The 21220-nt window shown below is 48.7% G+C and overlaps 1 protein-coding gene across 3 annotated transcripts in view; it reads left to right on the forward strand.

The window, feature by feature from the left end:
- Nucleotides 1–1941: 1941 nt before the first annotated feature.
- Nucleotides 1942–21220, forward strand: part of LOC102954256 (urea transporter 1) — a 53525-nt gene continuing 34246 nt past the window's right edge. The window contains exons 1-3 of one of the 3 annotated variants that reach the window (XM_042962124.1): nt 1942–2090; nt 2443–2574; nt 6172–6759. In XM_042962124.1, the coding sequence (XP_042818058.1) occupies nt 6695–6759 (65 nt within the window). In that variant the 5' untranslated portion in view covers nt 1942–2090; nt 2443–2574; nt 6172–6694. Of the gene's footprint in view, nt 2091–2129; nt 2575–6171; nt 6760–21220 lie in introns of those variants that run through there. The other 2 variants (XM_042962126.1, XM_042962127.1) reach the window with 2 other exon arrangements.

Consider the following 21220-nt stretch of genomic DNA (forward strand, 5'->3'; position numbering starts at 1 on the left):
ACATACTAATATACTCACATATGTAAGTACATCTATATATACACACATGCAATTGTTTTTGGGTTTCGTGTCTTTCCTTCAGAGAACTAGCCACTGATAGGCACATATTGGTCCTGGGAAATGATTGATTAATAGAAACACCTCCTCTCCCCGCTCTGTCTCCCTCTACAGAGCCCACTCGCTCATTCCAGCTGGATCTTGTGATCTGTTTCACACATAGAACCACATACACATAACGGACACACAGAATCTCAGGCGGGCCAGCTGCCTGAATCTTGCCTCCGAAACTCCTTCCCAACATATACTCCCTGCATAGTCCTCAGAGAAGGAACTCTGCAGAATAGTACACACCATCTGACCAGAAGTATATCATCATTTGATCGGTAATAACTTCAAGCCTCTACAAATGTTTTTTCTACCATCCTTTCCTTATAGAGTCTCCATGGTTTAGACCCAAATCATGTAATGGTCTTGGGTGAGGCAGGTAGATGGCAGACCAGTAGCTCTCAAACTTGAACACACATCAGGTTCACCTACAGTACTTGTTAAACAGTGCTGGGTCCAACCCCCAGAGTGTCTGATACAATAGGTCTGGGGCCAGACCTGAGAATGTGCATTTCTAACAAGCTCCCATGTGATGCTGTTGTTGATCCAGGGACCACACTTTGAAAACCACTGGTGTAGACTCAGAAATAGGATGCTGCCTCTGGCCATCCCTTTCCCTTGCTTTGCAGGTTATAATGCCCTGGTTTGCAAACTCTTGTGCATAGAAGAATCATCTACAGTAGTCATTAAAACACAGATCCCTGGCCCTCAACCCTGAAGATTTTGATTTAGTGGATTTGGGTGGTAGCAAAAATCTGAACTTCTAGCAACTCTCAGATCATACAGATGCTGCTGGGTCAAGGTCCAGATTTTGAGATCCTTGCGTAAGGGTGCTTAGCCCCGACTGGATGAGAATCACCTGATTCTGAGGCCCAGGTCCCACCCCAGACCACTTAAGTCAGCAGGGGCCTGGGAACAGGTATTTTTTAAAGCTCCTGGTGCAATTCCACTGTGCATCCAGGATTGAAAAAACAACTACAGTGTCTGTGTCCAACCTGTCTCCAATCAGAATCATTTCTAGAGGCTGTTAAGCCCTCACCATCCTCAGTTCCCAGAGAGTTTTGGTAAGAAGCAGTAGGTCCAGCAAGGGTGCAGCGAAAAGCCCTGGGTGCCTGGAGGGTAGGAGGGGTATGTGCGAGAGGCACAGAGAATCCTCAGAAGTGATGTGTGCCTCTTCCTCAGTGTTGTTGGGGCCCAGCCCTGCACCCCAAAAAGAGACTAGATTTAAAAAAAAAATGAAACCACTAAACAGGAAACATCTGGCCCAGGAGGCTGAGCAGACAAGCAAGGTTTTGCATTGGCCCCGGAAACCTGCAAAGCACGCAGCCAAGGCCCTAGAAAGGAAGCAGCGGGGTCAGCAGCACCTCTGCTCACAATGCTGCTCTAGGCAAGGGGGTCTCCCTGGTGCTGCCACAGGGGCAGCGGCTGGTCGGGGCGGAGAGGCGTGCTAAGTGTGCTGTGTGAGCGTGCAGGTGTGCTGTGTGAGCAGGTCCAGGGCTGGGGTCCAGGGCTGCACCCCCCCCCCCACCCAGGGCGGGGATAGAAAGTGGGAGGGGTTGGAAGGTAGGGCTGGCAGCAGCTGCTGCCGCAGGTGGACAAACAGGTGAGGAGGTGGCAGGATAGAAAAGGCGCTCCCTGGAGACCTGCATGCAGAAAGCCGAAGCAGGGAGACATTTGAAGCAAGAGATAAAGAAGATGGAGAAAAAGCAGAATACAAAGAAATATGGGAGAGCAGGTGCTGGGCGGCCAGGTGGTCCCACAACAGGAAGCCGGCAAACAACGGGCACGTTTGGGTGGAGGTCTGAGGCTCCTCCCCTCGGGAGGTGGGGCCAGAATGGGACAGAGACAGAGGTAGTTCCCACTCCTTTCCCCAGCACTTGCTTCTCCAGGAGTCAGTCTGAGTCAGGAGGATCCGCCGCTGGAGAGCAAGTGTCACCTGTAGTGTGGCCTGAGCAGCTGCGGCGACGAGGGTCATGTGGGTGGAGGTGAGCAAACTGGGCAGCAGAGAATTTAAAAATCCTGGTGGCCAGACCGGCTCCAACAGGATGTTGGGGTGGGGGGACAGGCAGGAGTAGTTTTCAAAGCTCCCCGAAGGGTGCAGCCAAGGACAGACGCCCCTGCAGTGGAGGTAGAGAGGGACGCTCGGGGCCACCAGTGCTGGGCGGCAAGCCAGCGCCCTTGAGGATAGTAAGTACAGGGAAGCTGCAGCAGGAAGATTCTCTGAAGACTTATTAGATGGGAGGAACCCCAGGCAGCATTGTTTTGGCAAAGGAAGGTGTCCCCATCCCCAGGGTCAGAGTTGGCAATTCTTAACCTCTGGAGCTGGACACATTTCAGCTGTGCTCCTGGCCCCACAAAGGATTACATTCGGCCCGTCTGATTGCTGAACGGAGAGAGACATTGACCCGCAGCTAGTTTCCGGCAGCCCGGGTGCAGAGCTTCACAGAGAACACAGGAACCAAGACTGAGGTGAGGACCTGGTGGGGAAGGAAGGGGAACCCCGGGGCCGGGGCAGAAGGACCCAGTGCGATTCCTGGGCTGCCGGCTTCCCATTCTCCTGGGTCCCCACCTTGGCTCCTTGGCCTTGGCTCCAGGACCTCAACAGGAACAGACTGAGCCCCTTGTAGAGAGGGGTGGGGACGCGTCCATCCTTGGGCCTCGGCCTCTCCCCTGGGTGCAGGCAGAGAGTGGCAGATACAGTTGCCCTGGAGCAAACCTAACTATACACAGCACTCCCCCCCCCCCCCGCCCCCCGCACTATCTCCTATCCTCTGGTCCTGCCTCCTTCCCTCACCTCCACAGACCACCGGGTCCCCTGACAGGCAGGTTATTTGCAAGTTAAAGTGATGTACTGTCTGTCCTGTTTCCAGCCCCCTGGACCAGGGCTAGCCTTCTGGGAGCCATGCAGTTACATGGGCCTCACATCTGGTTTAATGCTATTCTATCGCTATCTCAAAAATCTTAATACTTTTTGCACTGGACCCTGTGGATTATGTAGCTGGCTCTGCACTGGGCTCTTGCTGGAGACTGGCGCTCTCTCTCCCATGGCAACAGCATCAAAGCTCCTCCTCTGCTTTTCTAATTCCTCCCTCCCCTGTGACAGCAGAAGACAGCAACATGAGCTCCATATACACAAAGGGACCTCACAAAGAGAAGGCACATACCCAAGGGAAGAGGGAAACCCAGAGAGAGGTGGCATCTGCCATTCTGAAGCCCCAGCATACCCAGGCTCCACGGTGCAGGGTCTGGAACAAGCCAGGAAGACACCCAGTGACGTGATCTGGCATAAATTTCTTAGTAGCCTCCATACTCTTTAAGCAAGCTATAATTTTAATATCACATGTGAGATTGACCATGGGACTTAACACCTAATTTTATGGAGTCTGCTGTTGCTAGTTTCATCGGGATGAGTTCATACTCATACTTCCTCAACGAGGCGGCAAATTCTGAGGCCCGGGACCTCATCTCATAATTATGTGGACACAACATAGTCTTGGGTTCAAGTACATGGCTGGGCGCAGGGTTTCCTTGCAGCTTGATTCGCTTGTTTGGGCTCATAGGACTGTTATCTGAAGGAAGGAAGGCGCTGGGAGGGCTTCCGTGGGGAGAGGGAAACAGTGTCTGAGTGTTAAGGGTGAGGGCTGGGTGTCTGCAGAGCCGATTCCAGTCCCAGCCCTGCTGCTGGCCATGTCTGCTGCGTGACTCTGCATCGAGCCATCTCTCTGCCAGCCTCCATCTCCTCACCTACGAAATGGGAGTAATAGTGGAAGCTGCCTTCTAGGTTTGTCACGAGGTCCAAAGGAACTACACCGTGACCCCTCCTGCACTTGAATGTGCACCCAGATCTCCTGAGGGTCTTAGGTAAATGCCAGCTGTGTGTCAGTAAGTCGCAGGTGGGTCTGAGCTGCTGAAATTTGCAAGTGCCCGAGTGATGCTGATGCTTCTGATCTCCCAGCCAAATTTTATGGTGACATTGTGTGGTCCCCAGATAAGCAGCACTGCATCATTGGGGAAACTTGGTAGAAAAGCAGATTCTCAGGTGCCACCGGACCTACTGACTCAGAGACTCTGAGGGTGGGCATGGCCGAACCATATGAACAAGCCTTCCAGATGCTTCTGCTGCAGGTGGGCTTGAGAACTCTTCAGCTCAGCACGGTACCTACTTTTCAATCACACGAGTACTAACATAAGTACCTGTTAGGTACGTAAAAGTGTGCTCAGTGATGTGGTAGGAGCAAAGACCCTGGAACCCTCCTGGTCTCTACCTGCTTAGAATTTAGCTCACTGGGCACCAGCTGTTGTGTATGTAAGAATGGGGGGAGGAGGTAGGTTGGGGGGTATGCTTATGGGAAATGCAGATTTAAGGTTTGTCTACCATAAGAGATTTTTTTTCACCCCCAAGAGATTTTGATTCAGTAAGTCTAGATTTTTAAAATAGAACCCCAGCGTTTTCTGACCCTTATTCTGTAATCCACTGACAATCCACCTTCATTTAGAAGGTGACACCAGAAAACTCATTGGAAGTTAACCAGCTGCCAAGCTGTGTGATGCAGACCCTTGTGTGCTTGAAACATCTTTTGGAAGGGGAAGAGGTTGCTACAACCTGGCGAACAAGCAGAATCCCTTGGATGCGATACAATGTCAGCCAGTAGAACTGGGTGGGATGGACGCAGCCTTAAGCCCCGCACTTTATGTAACAACTCAGCTACATCTTGTAAGTCCTGTCCGGTTGAACATCTCATTCCCATTTTACAGGTCAAATGCCCAGAGATATAATACATTAAGTGGCATCTTCACAGATACCCAGTTGGTAAATCTCACAGCTGCAATTCACACCCAAGCCCCCATGACTGCCTTTGAAGGCTCTAGAGCAGGAGCGGGACTTGAAGACAGAGATCATTTGGAGATGTTAGTTTGTTAAGGGTGGGCAAGACAGACAAGGGACCAATGACAGCAATCAGCCTGGCTATGGTCTTCTGGCCAAGGAAAGTAAACAAAGGAGACTCAGCTTTTGACCATCATAAAGTGCACGGAGACCTCTCGGGGTAGAGGACAGTTATTGACAATGGAAAGAAGCCACAGTAGTGTAAACAGACATGGAATCCAAAAACCTCAAGCCCATGTCCCTTTTCTTCCTAATCGTGGCCCTGAGCAAGATATTTCCTGTCTTGAACCTGTTTTCTCACCAGTAAAATGGAGATTATAATCCCTGGCTTGCCTGCCTCAGAGGTTACTGTAAACACATGTTTACACGTTTTGGAAACTGTAAGGTGAAATACTGTTAATAGTGTCAGCTAAGCTGCCTTAAATGGTACTGGGCATGTTAATAGACTTAGTCCAAGGAGAACTTTTCGCCTGTCTTTTCTCCAAGAATATATTTTCAAAAACTGTAAGTCCTTACCACCGTTTCAGCTCGGGCAGCTAATAGTTCTTCTTTTAGTGGGAAGGTGCAATTTAAAAATAAAGATTTCTTTTCATACCCAATTCTTGTGATTTTCCCATGGCTTCTATGGTGGAAGGAATTTATAAGAATTTTTCTATAACACTTTTGTTGAGATGAAATTCACATTTTATCAGACAATTCATCCACTTAAGTATGCAGTTCCATGGAATTGTGCAAACATCACCACCATCAATTTTAGAACATCGTCATTGACCCCAAAGAAACCCTGTACCAATTAGCAATCACTCTCCATTTCTCCCCAAGCCCTCCAGCCCTAGATAAACTTTAATCTACTTTTAAGATTAATATTAATATTAAACAGTAAGGTTTTTTGAAAATCGAGGTGGTCCAAGAACCACCTGCATAGAATCACCTGAATGGAGTTTAAAAATGCAGATCACTGTGGCCCCTTCAGACCTAGTAATCAGAACTCTGCAGCTGGAGCCCAGATGCTGCCTTCCCAGCTCTTGTGATTCTTGTTCACACCAAGGCTTGAGAACCACTGCTCATCCTTGGATTAAAGGAGAGAGACAAGCTGTCTGGGGAGAGATGGGGGGCAGAGGTTGACAGGCACCCAGGACTAAGATGGCTCTTCCTGTCTCGTCTTCCTTTCTCTTCCCCAGCTTCGCTGCCCACCTCTGTGCCCTTTCTCACGCTGACTCATCCCATGTGTGGGTATGATCACTGAACTTCAACACACGAAGTACTCCTTGCCCTGTGATACCTCCAGATTCTCACCAGAGGGCACCAGAGCATCTCCAAAGCCAAGCCGCCCTCCCCTTCCAAGGCAGGCTCTCCACTCAGGATGGTCTCCCAATCTCAGGCCGTCCCTCACCTTACCGGTTCTCCAAAGGATGTCAGGCCACAGGAGGGTGCACGACTGCTAAAAAGCAAAAAGCACTTATTACTTGAGAGTCCTGGAGAGTTTGTCTAATGCCTCTGAGCCCAAGTTTCTCCTCCTAACAAGGAAAAATACGAACTTGGCTATTGCTGTGCTTTCAACAGTGAAAGGAGATGACTGCGGTAACGCTCCTCCATCAGCTCCTGGCTACTACTGTTCTACCACAGGCAGTGATTTTCTGCTAGGAAACCAGAAGCTTGAGTGGCCAAAACGTGTATTTCTTAACTTTATTATGCTTTAGGAGCATGAACTTAATAGAGCCAAATAAGGAATACTCAGTTCTGAAATTTTGGATCATCTCTGCAATGAGGTAGGTGTGCGTGGCCTGCCCTCTCCCCAGCCCGCGTGAATGCTAGAACTTGATGTTCAGTGGATACACCCCACTTCAGAGACCCTCATGAGCTAGGACTTCTCGAAAGGATGGGTTCAGGAACTTGACCTTAGACTTAGGTACACTGTGATTGTGTTTTAGAGATATTGTTATTTGCTAAAACCCGTTAAGTTTTTGTAGGTGTGCAAGTGACAGAAAAATGAATTTTATAAAATGCTTATAAAAGTACTTATTTTATTATTATTTATAATTAATTTCATAATGAACAAATCTAAGTTTCGTTTTGACTAAACCGGTGGGCAGTGAAGCTGGGGAAAAGAAAGGAGGAAAAGAGAAGAGCCATCTTGGTCCCAGGTACCTGTCAGCCTCTGCCCCCCAGCTCTCCAGACAGTTCTGAGAAAGTGCTTCACAGGCCTTAGAGGGTGTCCTTACATCTTTAGCCTCATTTCTCACCAGCCACACACACATACACACACACACACATACACACGCATACACACATACACACATACTCACTAAGCTCTTCCGCATTAGGATACTTCCTGAGCCTCAGACACAATGAGCCTTATTTTACTCTGTCTTTGTTCATACTACTCTCATCATCGTTTTCTTCCCTTTTCCAACCAGAAATATTCCTATTCAGTCTTCCATACCCAGTCCAAGTGTCACTGGCATCTTTTGAGAGGAGTTCTTTGATTCTTAAGGCAAAGTTAAGTTTCCTTCCTCAACATTTCCATGGTACCTCAACTCCGACATTTTTTATCTGCGTTGTAACAAACAGGCTAATGGGATCTCTTTGCCCACCAGAGGTGGCCTTAAAATTGACCCCTCCACGGATCTTAGGCTCTGACTCAATGCCCTCATGCCAAGCCAGCAGTCACTCCATTTCAGTCTGGGATGCCTGCTATGAGGTCAAGTGGCAGAGCTCAGAAAGCCTACAACAAATATTTTTTTTTAATGTTTTATGTATTTTTGAGAGAGAGCATGAGAGGGGGAGGGGCAGAGAGAGAGGGAGACAGAGAATCCCAAGCAGGCTAAGTGGTGTCAGCACAGAGCCCAATGTGGGGCTCAAACCCATGAACTGTGAGATCATGACCTGAGTCAAAGTCAGATGCTCAACCGACTGAGCCACCCAGGTGCCCCTACAACAAATCTATTTTTAACATATATCCAGAAAAGTGAGACAATCATAAGTGAATACTTTGTAAACGAATTTCTGATAAGTGAACATACTCATGTGATCAAGAAACAGAATGTTAGCAGCCTCCAGAAGCCCTCAACAATTGTATTTAAAAGTGCATTTCTATTTAAACTCATAATTTCAAAAATGACCCATCAAATTTCAAATATGCAAGCAGATACTTGCTTTTCCAAGATATTTTAGAAGGTACAGAAGCCAGACGCCCCCGAAGAAGCCACTCTGAGGATCTGGAGGCACTGTGTCCCTTTGCAGCGCAACACCCAGGCCCTCAGCTAACCTGCACCCCACAGTGGGCACTCCTGAGCTTTAGAGCTGACCCAGGATCAGGGGCAGCAGGTACATCATCTAATTGAGTGAAACCACTAATGACGTTTGAAGAACAAGCTCACGTTGACTATAAGGACATTCCAGGATAAGTTAATGGAAGTGAGGTCGTGAGCAGCTGCTGTTGGTCACCTACCAACTCTGTGCCCATCTCTGCCAGGGACTTCCCATATACCACCCCCCAGGGAGACCATTGAGAGTGTCATCCTATCTGAAAGAAGAGGGAGCTGAGGAGAGCTAACAGGACTTGTCCCAAATCTTCAATCTATCATGCTCAGAAGCCCCAGAACCAGGATTTCGATCCATCTGACTCCTGAGAACATCTTTCTAGAAGTAATAGCATAGGGAAAGGCACTGAGGTGGGAATGAGGACCACTTGTCCTGGGCACTTCCACCCTGGGGGAACGGACACACCCATGTGACATCCCACTGAGGAGCAATGAGAGTTAAGGATGGAGGCGGGGGGGGGGGCGGAAGAGCACCCCACATCACAGAGCCGGTGGGCAGAGGGGTGGAGGAGCACCCCATTTCAGAGGGGCGTCCTGAAAATAGGTAGAGGAGCCTTAGTGAAGGGACTTCAGCTTGCCCCAACCAGCTACTTTGCCCCTCCTGCCCTTCCGTGTATGGTTAAGAGTCTGTGGTGGGGACCTTGGTGTGTGTGTGTGTAATGTCTTAATATACATTTTTCTTCTGCATTTCTGCAGCTGTCTTGATGTTTCCCATTGGCGTGTTTGGTAGTCCCACTGCCCTGGTATTTTCCATTAGAGGAAGTGTACTGGCTCTGTTATCGACATATTGCCTTGGCCCCCAGCATCACATAGGGGTTAGAATGGTACCCTGACCTTCTGACCTAACGTGCTTACAGGAAAAGCACAGGCCCAGCAGCCCACAAGTGGGACAATGAGCCTAGGTGGCTGTTCTGTGTGTGCCCGTATTCCAGCACATTCCTCTTCTCTCGAGAGGCCCCTGTGTTCCAGGGAGGAGTGCCGGGCAGCATGTCGCCTACTACGCCCTCAGGCTGACCTTCAAGGGTCTTCTGTGGGGCTTGTCCACCTGCCCAGGCGGCTTGATGCCCTGTGTTAACGGCAGCCACAGTGTCAAAGGTACCACGTGCCTTGGAGGTGGATGGCATGGCTGGCTCCTGGCTCTACCGCCCACCAGCCCCGAACAGTTTGCCTCACCACCCCTCTGTTTCCTCGCCTTTTAATAAAAGGCGATGCCACCTGCAGGGATGAAGAAGCATCCGCCCTCCACCCCAGAAAAGTAGAAGTCCCAAAGGACAGAGCCAAGCAGCGGGTCCCAGCACAGTGAAGTGCTGAGTGGCTTCTTCTTTTTTTTTTTTTTTTTAACGTTTATTTATTTTTGAGACAGAGAGAGACAGAGCATGAACAGGGGAGGGGCAGAGAGAGAGGGAGACACAGAATCGGAAGCAGGCTCCAGGCTCTGAGCCATCAGCCCAGAGCCTGACGTGGGGCTCGAACTCACGGACCGCGAGATCGTGACCTGAGCTGAAGTCGGACGCTTAACCGACTGAGCCACCCAGGCACCCCTGTGCTGAGTGACTTCTGATGAACGGCTCTGCTCACTCCTCACCCTCCCTGCACCTTCTCACGGGGCCTGATGCTGGTTCCAACAGCCCCCAATAGCCACTAGGCTCTCATCTTCCCCATCACCTCTGGGTAAACAAGCCCCAAGTTCAGTGTCTCCAGACCTGCACTCTTGCCCAGACCAGTCTTCCAACTCCAACTGCATCCTGGGCATTTCCACCGACCTGTCTAGACATCTCAAGCTCCCTGCCACAAAATGGACCTTACCTGCCTTTACTCTACCTCAGATTGTCATTTCAAAATTGCTATTAAAGAGCAATAGACTTATTGGGGCATCTGGGTGGCTCAGTCAGTTAAGCGTCTGACTCTCGACTTTGGCTCAGGTAATGATCTCACAGTTTGTGGGATTGAGCCCTGCATCAGGCTCTGTGCTGAAAACATAAGACCTGCTTGGAATTCTCTCTCTCTCAATCTCTCAAAATAAATAATAAACATTAAAAAAACAAGAGTAATAGACTTCCCTTGAAGTGCACATATCGTTAGTATACAGCTTGGTGGATTTTCACAAACTAACACACCCCGGTAACCAGCATGTTGATCGAGACACAGAACGTCATCTGCCCCCAGAAGACCTTCCTGTTCCCCTTCCAGTGGTGGCTGACATACAGATTTCTCTCAGGTTAGCCTGTTTCAAACCTTGCGTAAATGGAATTACACAATCTATTATTATTCTTTCGTGTTTTGCTTCTTTTGCTCAATGCTGTGAGATGAATCCCTACCATGGCCCGGAGTTGTCAGGCACTCATTCTCTTGAGGCACAAATAGATCATTATTTATCCTCTCTACCACTGATGAACCATCGGGCTAGTTCCTATCTGGGGCTGTTACGAGCCGTACTGTACCGAACTTTGTGGTGCGTGTCTTTTGGTGTGATGGATGCACGTCTTTCGTCTGTGCATGTTGCTGGGAAGGAATTGCTGGGCAGTGCAGATGCCTGCTCTAGCAGAGACCGCCAGGCAGTTCCCTAAAGCAGTTATAGGTACATTTCTTCCAGCAGCGGATGTGAGTTCTGGCTGCTCCACATCCTTGCCAACACTGGACGCCATTTTTGATTGATTCAACCTTCACCCCGTGCCTATCTGTGTCCCTTCTGCCTTCCAGACTATCTCATATGTGCAGCCTTTTCCCGTTGACCCTGCCCTGCTTCAGGTTCAGGCCCTGTGAACTCCCGCCAGCCTCCCTAGCTTGGGCCTTCAGGCTCCGTGAAGCACTCCCGGCCGACCCTCCCTAAATGTGGCTTTAATCATCACGCTGTTCTTTCCACACACCTTCAATGGCTCCTCGTCTCCTATTACATTAGAGCTACATCTCTTCATCTGTCTGGCTTTGGACACTGTCTGCAAACCTAGTCAATGAACAAGTTGACCCCATCTTTCCCTAAGGCCTCAACGCCACCTCTACAACTCTCGTATGGTGAATTCCAGTGCCTCAGTCCCTCTCCCTGTAAGTCTGGGATGTCAGCTTCTCTGGCAGGAAAAATGTCCTCCTTGTTAGCAGTTCTGTAAGAAACCCCCCAGCTGGAGAGGGTTAGGGCTGGCAGAGGCTTAGAGAGCCTGGTCCAACAGCCCTGTTTCCAAAGAAGCCCCAAGTTATAAAGAACTTTTTTTTAATCCTAATGACTTGACAGATATTTTTGTGACTTTCTTAAGGTGACAGCTATCATTTCTTACTTGCTGGTAGCTTTGATCTGAAAGCAGGCAGAATTGGGGATATTAGCCGGATGGGGAGAAGAGGGGCAACAGATAGAAATTCCAAGTCAGCTCTGCTTTTAAAACTGCTTCTTGGGGCGCCTGGGTGGCGCAGTCGGTTAAGCGTCCGACTTCGGCCAGGTCACGATCTCGCGGTCCGTGAGTTCGAGCCCCGCGTTGGGCTCTGGGCTGATGGCTCGGAGCCTGGAGCCTGTTTCCGATTCTGTGTCTCCCTCTCTCTCTGCCCCTCCCCCGTTCATGCTCTGTCTCTCTCTGTCCCAAAAATAAATTAAAAAAAAAAAAACGTTGAAAACTGCTTCTTGGTGAGAGAAACGTCCTCACCAGCGGAAGCTCTCAAGCAGCCACCACATTTAAGGAGCTTTCTGATCTGTAGAAAGTTTTCGAAACCTCCTGTCATTACAGAGAATCACAGAAATAAACGCAGAGGAAACAGAAATCAGATTTTTCTTACTTCTCCCAAATTTTAAAAAGGCAAATAAAACTATGTGTCTTGTTTGCTTACAGTTACTTATAGTTATCACTTAAATTCTTTACACAAGGGACCCCAATATACTCTAGTTCATATTGCCCATCTTTAGAGCTTAGAGCATAATTTTGCTATTTGAAATGGCCAGAGGGGTTCATAGGCCCATCTTTTCTTCTATAACGTAGCATTTTTCTCATCTGTCCTTCTGATGAGGAGTCCTTCAGAAGGGATTCAATGCCTGGCTAGTGTATCCTATCGGGGGAAGCCCATGTCAGAGGACACCGTCAGTCTGGATACCTTGCACAGATGGAGCACTGCCTTCCTTGGGGACCCGAGTGGGGGTGGACCTGTGACCCACAGCACGCACCCTCCCGTGCAATCGTGAGGCTGTTTGCAGCCCACCAACACGCCATGTTTCTCTCGGCTGACTCTCAGGTTTCTTCCTGAAAGGCTGTTCCGTCTTTTCCTGCCTTCACCAAACGCTGCTCAGATGTCAAGGGCCCTATGAGGCCCCTACCTTCAGTAAAGCCCCGTCTGCCTACTCCAGACACCACTGATAGTATCCAAAGTCTTCTAGCTCTAAGCTGTGTCTGCTCGCAATTTAACACTTCATTGCACATCATCTTGTATCATTTAAGAGAGCCCTAAAAGCTGCCAGTTCTTGATTAAACTTGACAGGCATCTTGTCCCTCCCTGGAAGACTGCATGATGGGCTTTCTTGTGGGTTAATGATATTACACATCCCTTCTGTGCTGAAGGAAAAGTTCCTTTCTGCTCATAGCATGACCAGTGATCACATACAGCCTTGAACCTGACACTAATGCTCTCCTGTGTCTTACCGCTGCACCAGATGTGAGAACCATCTTATACTTTGTGCCATCCACTACAGTCATGAGGACTTACCTTCGTACGGTAGGATGGGAAATTGGGGATGAATAAATGGCAGATAACTAGAGAGAGGGGGGTGCCTCAGAGCATGGCCTACAGCCTGAGAGAATGCTAAGTCTGAGGTCAGCAGGAGAGCAGCGAATGGGCAAGGCGTCATGAGTATACAGCCTCAGTCCTGGGATGTAGAGAAAGGAGGAGTCAGCCATGCCCCACCCCCAATCTTTGGAGAGCCCAGGCCTCCTGGGTTTAGGGTGAGCCCAGGTTGATAGCTGGGATTGGGGATGTCTTATATCACAATCTCCACCATGGAGACCCCGAGGGTGCAGGCTTCCTTTCGGCTCACCCCTCCTCAGGATGACTCAGTGACCCAAGAACTGGCCAGCCTGCATGCCTGGAGATGGGGCTCAATCCTCCCCGATTTTAAGACAGTCCTAGAGTCAAGCCAGAGCCTCTGACCAGAAAGGCTGACCTGTAAGCTAGAGTGCTGGGTGCTTGGTGCCTATGGCTGGTTGACCTGTGGCAGAAGCAAATGAATAAGGGCCATCCATGTGTGTTCCAGAGGGCAGGGGCCCTGCCCCCTGGACTACATGTCCCAGTCATAATGCAGGATGCCACTCTGAGGGCTGTATTTGACACAAAACTATCTCAGTACCATACAAGAACTCACCCCAGCCCGTCAAGTCCCCACGGTCACGGGCTCATTCACCCATTTATTCATCCATATACTCAATGAAGAGCTATTGAGGATCTCTATGACCCAGACACTGAGCTCAAAACTGGGGCTACAGCAGCGAACAACATAGCCCAGACTCTGCCCTCAGGAAGCTTGCAGTCTAGTGGGCAAACTCAATGGAGCAAAAGCTCACGTGATTGTGTAATTACAGAAAATGGTCAATGCTGTGAGAGAAAGAGAAACACTCTGGGAGATGTGTGCTGTGACTGTAGTCCTGGCCTGAGAGTCACCTTCTCTCAGACAATGAGTCCCAGTGAAGGACAATGTAGCTGCCCCTGCCCCCGCGTAGGAGGGATAGCAAACGGGAAGGCAGGTATAGTTTGTAAAGTGTATTCAACATGTCTACTGGGTAGGGTAGGCTATAAAAAGTACAGTTCCACACGGGTGTTTTTGCCTTTCAGCCAAAGCAGTTGTATACCAGGGTGGGGTGGGGGAATTACTGCAGGACCCCCAGGGTAAAAAAGCCAAGGAATCCCAGATGGAGAACCAAGTGGTGGGGGCCCCCAAGGAAACAGCTCGGGGAAGATCCTGAGCCCTGGGGGGTGGGCGCTGCTCTGGCAGTGTGGGGGTGTTCGTCCTGTGGGTGGGCAGGATGCAGTGGCCTCTGGCCGGACCACAGGTGCCGCTACTGGGCTCCCCAGGCAGGAGGAACCTGCCCCTGTGCGTGCAAGCTTCCCCCTCTCGTGACCTGTGATAATCTCTCTGCGGTGACTGCGGGCCTCGAGGCACTCACCAAGCCCATGTGAAGCAATCGACACCAGGCAGAGGGTGAGGCTTGATGGAGTGGCCTGATGGAGTCTAATGGGATGATGAAGCTTCTCCTGGAATGCTGCCTTCCAGCGGCGTGGCCCAGCCTGTGACAGCATGCTCCATGCTGCCAGCTGGACCGGCACAATGACTCACTTGGGCTCTCCATGGCGTCTCCAACCAAGACGTTGGAATTCGTAAACGGTCGCCGCTCGGGGGTGGGGGGCGGGGGGGGGTTGAATCCATCCCTTTTCACTGAGTCTCAAGGACAGGGATGTTTGAGAGGGTGCTTCCAAAACTTTAATGTGCATGCAAGTCCCCTGGGGACCTGGTTAAAATGCAGATTCTGATTCCAGCAGGCTGAGTGGGGCTGAGATTCTTCATTTCTAAAAAAGTTCCCAGGGATGTTGAGGCTGCTGGTCTGCGGACACTTTAAAGACTTGAGAACATCGGTAAGAGTGAATGAAATTAAACCTTCCCCACTTATTCGTAAGTGAGGAGGGTCAGATCCACCATCCATCACTCACTCAGCAAGCACTTGTTGAGCCCAAGAACTGAGGCCGTGATGGCACCACTGGCAGAAATAAGGAAGTCAGAGGTAAGAACTGTTTTAGATGCAAGTGAAGATAAAGATTACCTTTCCCTAAGTGTCTTTCGTGTGCCATGATCTTGCTTAATCTTCGGATTTGGCAAGGTAGGTATTGTTGATCTCCATAAATTTCATAATGGAATTAAGGCTTGGAAAGGTGAAATAATCTTCCCCAGGGTGGGATAGCTGGCTGGAATTAGAATCTGATCTGTCGAACTCCAAACTCCAAGCCATCTCACTATGACACATGTCCTTGTTTTACAGGGTAAGGAAGTGGGATTGAATTCAGTCCAGTGGTTCTCAAACTTGCTGGCATGTTAGAATCATCAAGAAGACTTTTAAAGCTCCCATATCCCAAACCAATGACATCAGACTCTACTATCAGTGTTTTGTCAAGCTCCCCAGCAATTCCAATGTGCAGATAAGGGAGAGAGTCACTGAGCTAGTCCCGCTCCCCTTCTAATAAGTGAGACAATTTGAGAAGCTTATGGTTGAAGTCCATTCTCATCAGAACTAGTACCTCTCAATTCCTACTCCAGGACTCCTTCCAAGAATCCAGCTAGACACAAAATGATATGTTAGGGTGAAGCAAGACCAGAGAGGATGTAGGATGGAGGTGCTTGCCAGGGAAAACTACGTAGAAAAGAGCAGAAAATGTCAGCCGATGCTAAAGTACTATAATTTTAGTACCTGAGGCGAAAATTCAGAAAGAAAAACTCACCAAACCGAAGTCCTTGACTTATCTCTAAGTCATCCTAGCATATGCTAGACAATGGATAGATGAGTGAATGGATGGAATAAGGAAGATGGGGTGGGTCCCATGGACAAGGAAATCTGAAACCCAAATTGAGCAGACAAGTGGGGACTCATACTGGGATTAAGGGAAGGGATAATGATGGGAGAAAAGCTTTTACCTAGTATAAAGCTACCATCACAAAAGGGACTAGTCCATTAGGAAACCTTGTGTTGGGATTTTATTTTTAGGATTGGAATTGTTTTTTTAATAATAGGATGAAATGCACCAAGTGGAGGAAAAAATGGAGCAATCTGTTTGAAGCAAAAAAAAAAAAAGTTTAAAGCTTTTCTAAGACACTTGGCACATCATCTCTTGCCATCATCAAGATGAAGGACTGAGACTTCCCACCAACCCTTCACATGGAAATCTCAGATTCTAAACCAAGCAAAACTCTGGGTCCTCCACCTGCCCCCAAAGCTGCCTTTGGGTAACTTTTTACAACTTCCAGATTTACACCTTTACAGACTTATTACAAGTCTGTAATAGATATTAATTTAAAACTAGTTTTGCCCTTTAAAATTTTGGGGATGAGAAGCTATTGAGAAATTGGTGATCAGCATTACACGGCAGTTGGCTCCGTCTCTGAGAGTCTGTAAACCCCAGATTCTGCAAAAGTATGAGTCAAGAGGAGTCAAAACTCCGAGTGACGTCAAATATTAAGAGTCCACATGGCGATGTTGTTTTGCTCATCACTTATCAGTATGTTTGTTTAAATTTCTTACTGGATTTTTCCCCCTAATTCAACAGTGTTTAATTCATCCATCATTAATATTTTGTGTGGCTTTAATTATGAACCCACAGACCTTCATCTTCAAAGATGACATTGCCTGAGCTCTATCTCAGGTGTTTTTCTGCAAAGAGGATGAACTTTTCCACAACCATCCAGGCTCCCCTGGCCCACTTTGTCACATTGGCCAAGGTTCCAAGAAGCTGAGTCCTAACCTGGCTTCTTCCACTTGGAAACAACATCATTGGGGTGTTTTTCCAACTAAGGATTACAATAGTGCTGAGAATTGCCATGCTTTCTTTAAAAACAAGAGTTTGTGATTAATTGTGAACTCTTCTTCTAGTCTATTGCCATTTTTACATCTTGTTTTAAATAAGAAATTGAAATTTTTTATTTTCAAATAGCTATGTACAGAGAACAATGGCATTATAATGCTTAGGTGATATTTTTTAAGTTTTAACAAGAGATATTGCACCAAAAACATATAATGCCTTCTCCACTGGATTTAATTTTGGTTTTGAATGAAACATGGAATTAATTTCATTCTCTAAGAACAAGGTGCAGTGTCAGACTTGCACGGGAATTCTCCCCCGTGTCTGTCGTGGTATGCCTGCACAACTGCGTTTCTTATGCCAAGAATTGCTATGGTTTGAGTTAAGGCTTCGAGTTGAGGATTGCTAAGGCTCTGATGTGAATCTGTGGCCAGTTAAAGCATAATAGCTCAACTAATCAGCTCAACTGAAAATGCAGTATGGTCCGCCTTTGAGCTGGTTGGCAGATAGGTAGCGGAGCTGGTTAGTTTGCTCTCAAGGCCCAGACTCTCTGCCTTTGGCCCCCACCCCAACTTGGCAGATGCCAACAGTGGGGAAAGAAGAGGCGAGGAGAACAGAAAGACGGGTGAGGGCCAGAAGATTCTGCATCCCTCTCTAGCTCTCGGCTGCCAGTTGGTATGAGGCAAAGGATGGTAATAGTGTGCATTTCTGAAAACCACAAAACTGTGCAGCCAGCACTCAGCAAGCCTCCAGTTGGGACAAGCGTGAGGAGCCCGAGCCAGCTGCCACCTCCTGAGCTCCAGAGGGCAGCCTCACCTAACACGTCCACACCATCCCTTGCAGTTTCTTGGCGACATTCCTGCCAGGTCTCTCTGTGATGCTCTCCAGTGAGTAATCCCGATTCTGGAAGTGACCTCACCCGTCCCACTCAGACTCTGGTGGCTGATGTCTTTGGCAAGAGCCTGTAGCCCTTGACCCAGAGAACCCCGTGGGCAATGGTGGTGCCAGGTCATCCCACTTTCTCTTCCGGGCCCAATTATAAAATAAAGCTCGACTCCCCAAGCTTGGAGCCAATATCACAATATCTTTAATGGTGAGGAAACAATTGAATGAGCTTTAAATTAGTCTCAAGAGAGAGTTAGGGAAACAGGGCCGTGCCACTCCCCAGCCCTCATTTTCCCCAACACTTCAATCCTTTCCTCAGTCTACTCAAGAAATTGCAAAGATTCTACTCCTACCCCCTTTCCTATTGTCTTTCATTGGGATTTTTTTTCAATCCTGGAGAAACAAAACACCAGCAGGACCGTTGCTAGCTGACATGGCCCCTTCGTGCAAAGGCATCCTGACACCCTTTCCTCAAGACACTTTAATACCCTCTGCAACAGTTTTGTTGCAATGAATACATAAATGTCTAGGATGTTAGTGGTACCACTTTAGACGTGGTGCATTTGTGCAGTGCACAACCTGCTCATCCTTAGACACTGGCTGTGGAGATAAGAGATCTACATGACGGACCTTAATGTGACCTGAGTTTAAACTAAAATCTGGAAAGAAGGTGCTGCATGGAAAGAAGGCATCTGATAAAAGTCATGGCAGGGATGGAGATTCTCTCGCCATTCTAATGTGTGCAGGAGAAACAATGAGCTTTTAAATGGAGCAGAATAATTGCATGACCGCATCTGAGAGCTAAAAATGTAGGCGCCTCACTGCCTCCTGCTTCTACCCAACCCCACACTCCCCTGGCAAGGACAGGCAGTGAGAGAGACGCGACACTATGCGCCAGCTTGCCTCTTGGCTCTACATCTAGGGAACGCCTGTCACAAAGGGTGCCCCCCAAATGACGTTCAGGGTCAGTGTGAGTTTGGGCTCTCGTCTGGTGCTTTTTGTCTGACTGTTTACCAAACAACAACGTTGTGGGCTCGGAACACACTGCAGAGGAACATTGTGTCCTGGATTTGCTGGTCCTGCTTCTCTGGGGGGGGGGGGGGCAGGGGGGATAAGAAACGACTTGAGAATAAGTTTCTCCCATGCTCCCTCTGCCATTTAGAACCTGCTGCTCAGGATGCAAAAGACACTCATGGCCGGCCACACTTCCTGAGCGCGGGCACTCCAGCTGTGCTGTGCTGAAGTCATTTGTAAAGTTTAAGTGTCTATAGGTAAACCCAGAGCAAACAGCAGTCCAGACCAGGTGGTGTTGGGATAATTTCTGGGTCAAACAACATGTATTTAGAAACACCTACAAATGCAAGACGTAGGAAACACTGAAATCATGTCATCCGTAAATTTGTTCTCCTTCTTCACCATTTTTTTCATCTAGTTCCTTCCTCTTCTCACATATATTTTATGAACTTTCTCAAAATCTTTCTGGAGAGAGATCTGTTGGGAACAAAGACGACTCTTAGATCCCAACCTTGTTGTCTAGTATCTTCTAGTCCAGGTGGGATGGTGCAGCATAAGATACATTTTTTACAAAATAAAGGACAATGCCAGAGCTGTTGCGGGGCCAGGGGGTATGGTCGCCTGTCTAGTGAGGAGTAGGGACATAAATTGCTTTTGGTTCCCAGGAGTGTGGCATGGACAGGAGTCTGCTACGAAATCCAAATAGAGGAAGAAAGAAAGTGGGGTGTGAGGGTTTGGGCAGAGCAAGTGGGGAGAGGAGAGAGAGAACTTTCTAGGGGCAGAAATTCTATGGAGACATTCAGAGGAGGGAAAACTCTGCATACATTCGGTTGTGATAGAGCCAGACCGAGGGCTGGCAGATGGGTTCAGAGAGCCGGTGGAGGAGAGGGGCGCACACAAGGGGGAACTGGCGGGGGGACTCAGGGCAGGTGAGAAAAGAAAAGCAATGTCTGGGCTTAAACACTCAGCCAAAGATATGCCGTAAGTGATAGCAGGAGATGCTGGAGAAAGAACTGAGAAAAAGGCATCAAATTCTGCAACGAGGGTTTAAAAGCACCTAAGAACCCAGGTTTGCACCCATTGGGTGCCCAATCGTCCCTCTGCTCTCCTGCTCAGGGGGTTCTCTGCAAAGTTCCTGGGTGACGTAGACACTTGCGCCTTGGGATCTTGCAGGACAAAAACTCGGGGAGCCTCGTCAGCCAGCCACCTATCCCCGAGTTGTTGCTGAACAGCGGTCTCCACTCTCATAACTCTGCCCCTTCTGGTGTCACAGCCGGGAAGATTTTCCCCGTGTCCAAGCTGGGAGGAGGGACCTTTCGGGAAAGCTCAAGGACAACCCAACCTCTATGGAGACAGGGAGGCGTCGGAATGGCGGCACCTCCACGGGTCAGGCGCAGAGCTTTACCAATTATCCTTGCCAAAACCCATCACGACCTTTTTAGTGAGGAATCTCAGTTTCATAAAGGGGTGCGCACGTATCTAAGGTAAAACATCTAGGAACTGACGAAGCGAGGATTCGAACTCAGGTCCGCCTGACCCAGAAGCCCACATGGGCACACTGCCTGTTGTACACACCACATAGCAAGGCTGCATTTTGCAAGCGGTACTTTAGGTGTGACTTTACAGGAAGTGGGGAAGAGGATGGGGAGGGATGAGGAAGGTGGTCCTGCCAAGAAGATTTGGGACTCAATTCTGACCAAGGCCACTGAGGCAGAAGGCTGCATGGGTGCCGTGTGGAGGCAGCTTCAGGATTAGGATCTATGTGTTGATGGCCACGTTCACGAAGTTAATCAGTGAATTAGTGAAAAGCAAACCATGGGCAGCAGTTGGAAATATTGGATGGTGCTGAAGTACATCAAAGTACAAACTTTGGTGTTAGACTTTGGATGAGTTATTTAAACCCTGTGAGCCTCTGTTTCCTCATCTGCAAAATGGGGATAATGGCATTTAACTCATGGGTTTTTTGCAATTTTTTAAAATGTTTATTTATTTTTGAGAGAGAGAGAGAGAGCGCGTACAAGTAGGGAAGGGGCAGAGAAAGAGGGAGACAGAATCCGAAGCAGGCTCCAGGCTCTGAGCTGTCCGCAGAGCCCAACGTGGGGCTCAAACTCACATACTGCGAGATCATGGCCCGAGCTGAAGTTGGACGCGTCAGATGCTTAACCAACCAACTGAGCCACCCAGGTGCCCCTAATGTTTATTTTTGAGAGAGAGAGAGAGCACGTGCGGGAGAGGGACAAAAAGAGAGGGTTAACGAGGATCTTTGAAGCAGGGTCTGTGCTGACAGCAGCAAGCCCAACAAGCCTGATGTGGGGTTCAAACTCATGAACCATGAGGTGTAAGACCTGAGCCGAAGTCTGATGCTCAACCAACTGAGCCACCCAGGCGCCCCAGACTCTTACAATGTTTAAATGGCTGATGGGAATTAGAATGAAGTGATTAGCACAGTGCCCAGCACACGGAGTGATTCTCAACCACTCCC

Source organism: Panthera tigris, chromosome D3 (assembly GCF_018350195.1).
Source record: "Panthera tigris isolate Pti1 chromosome D3, P.tigris_Pti1_mat1.1, whole genome shotgun sequence".
Taxonomy (NCBI): Eukaryota; Metazoa; Chordata; class Mammalia; order Carnivora; family Felidae; genus Panthera; species Panthera tigris.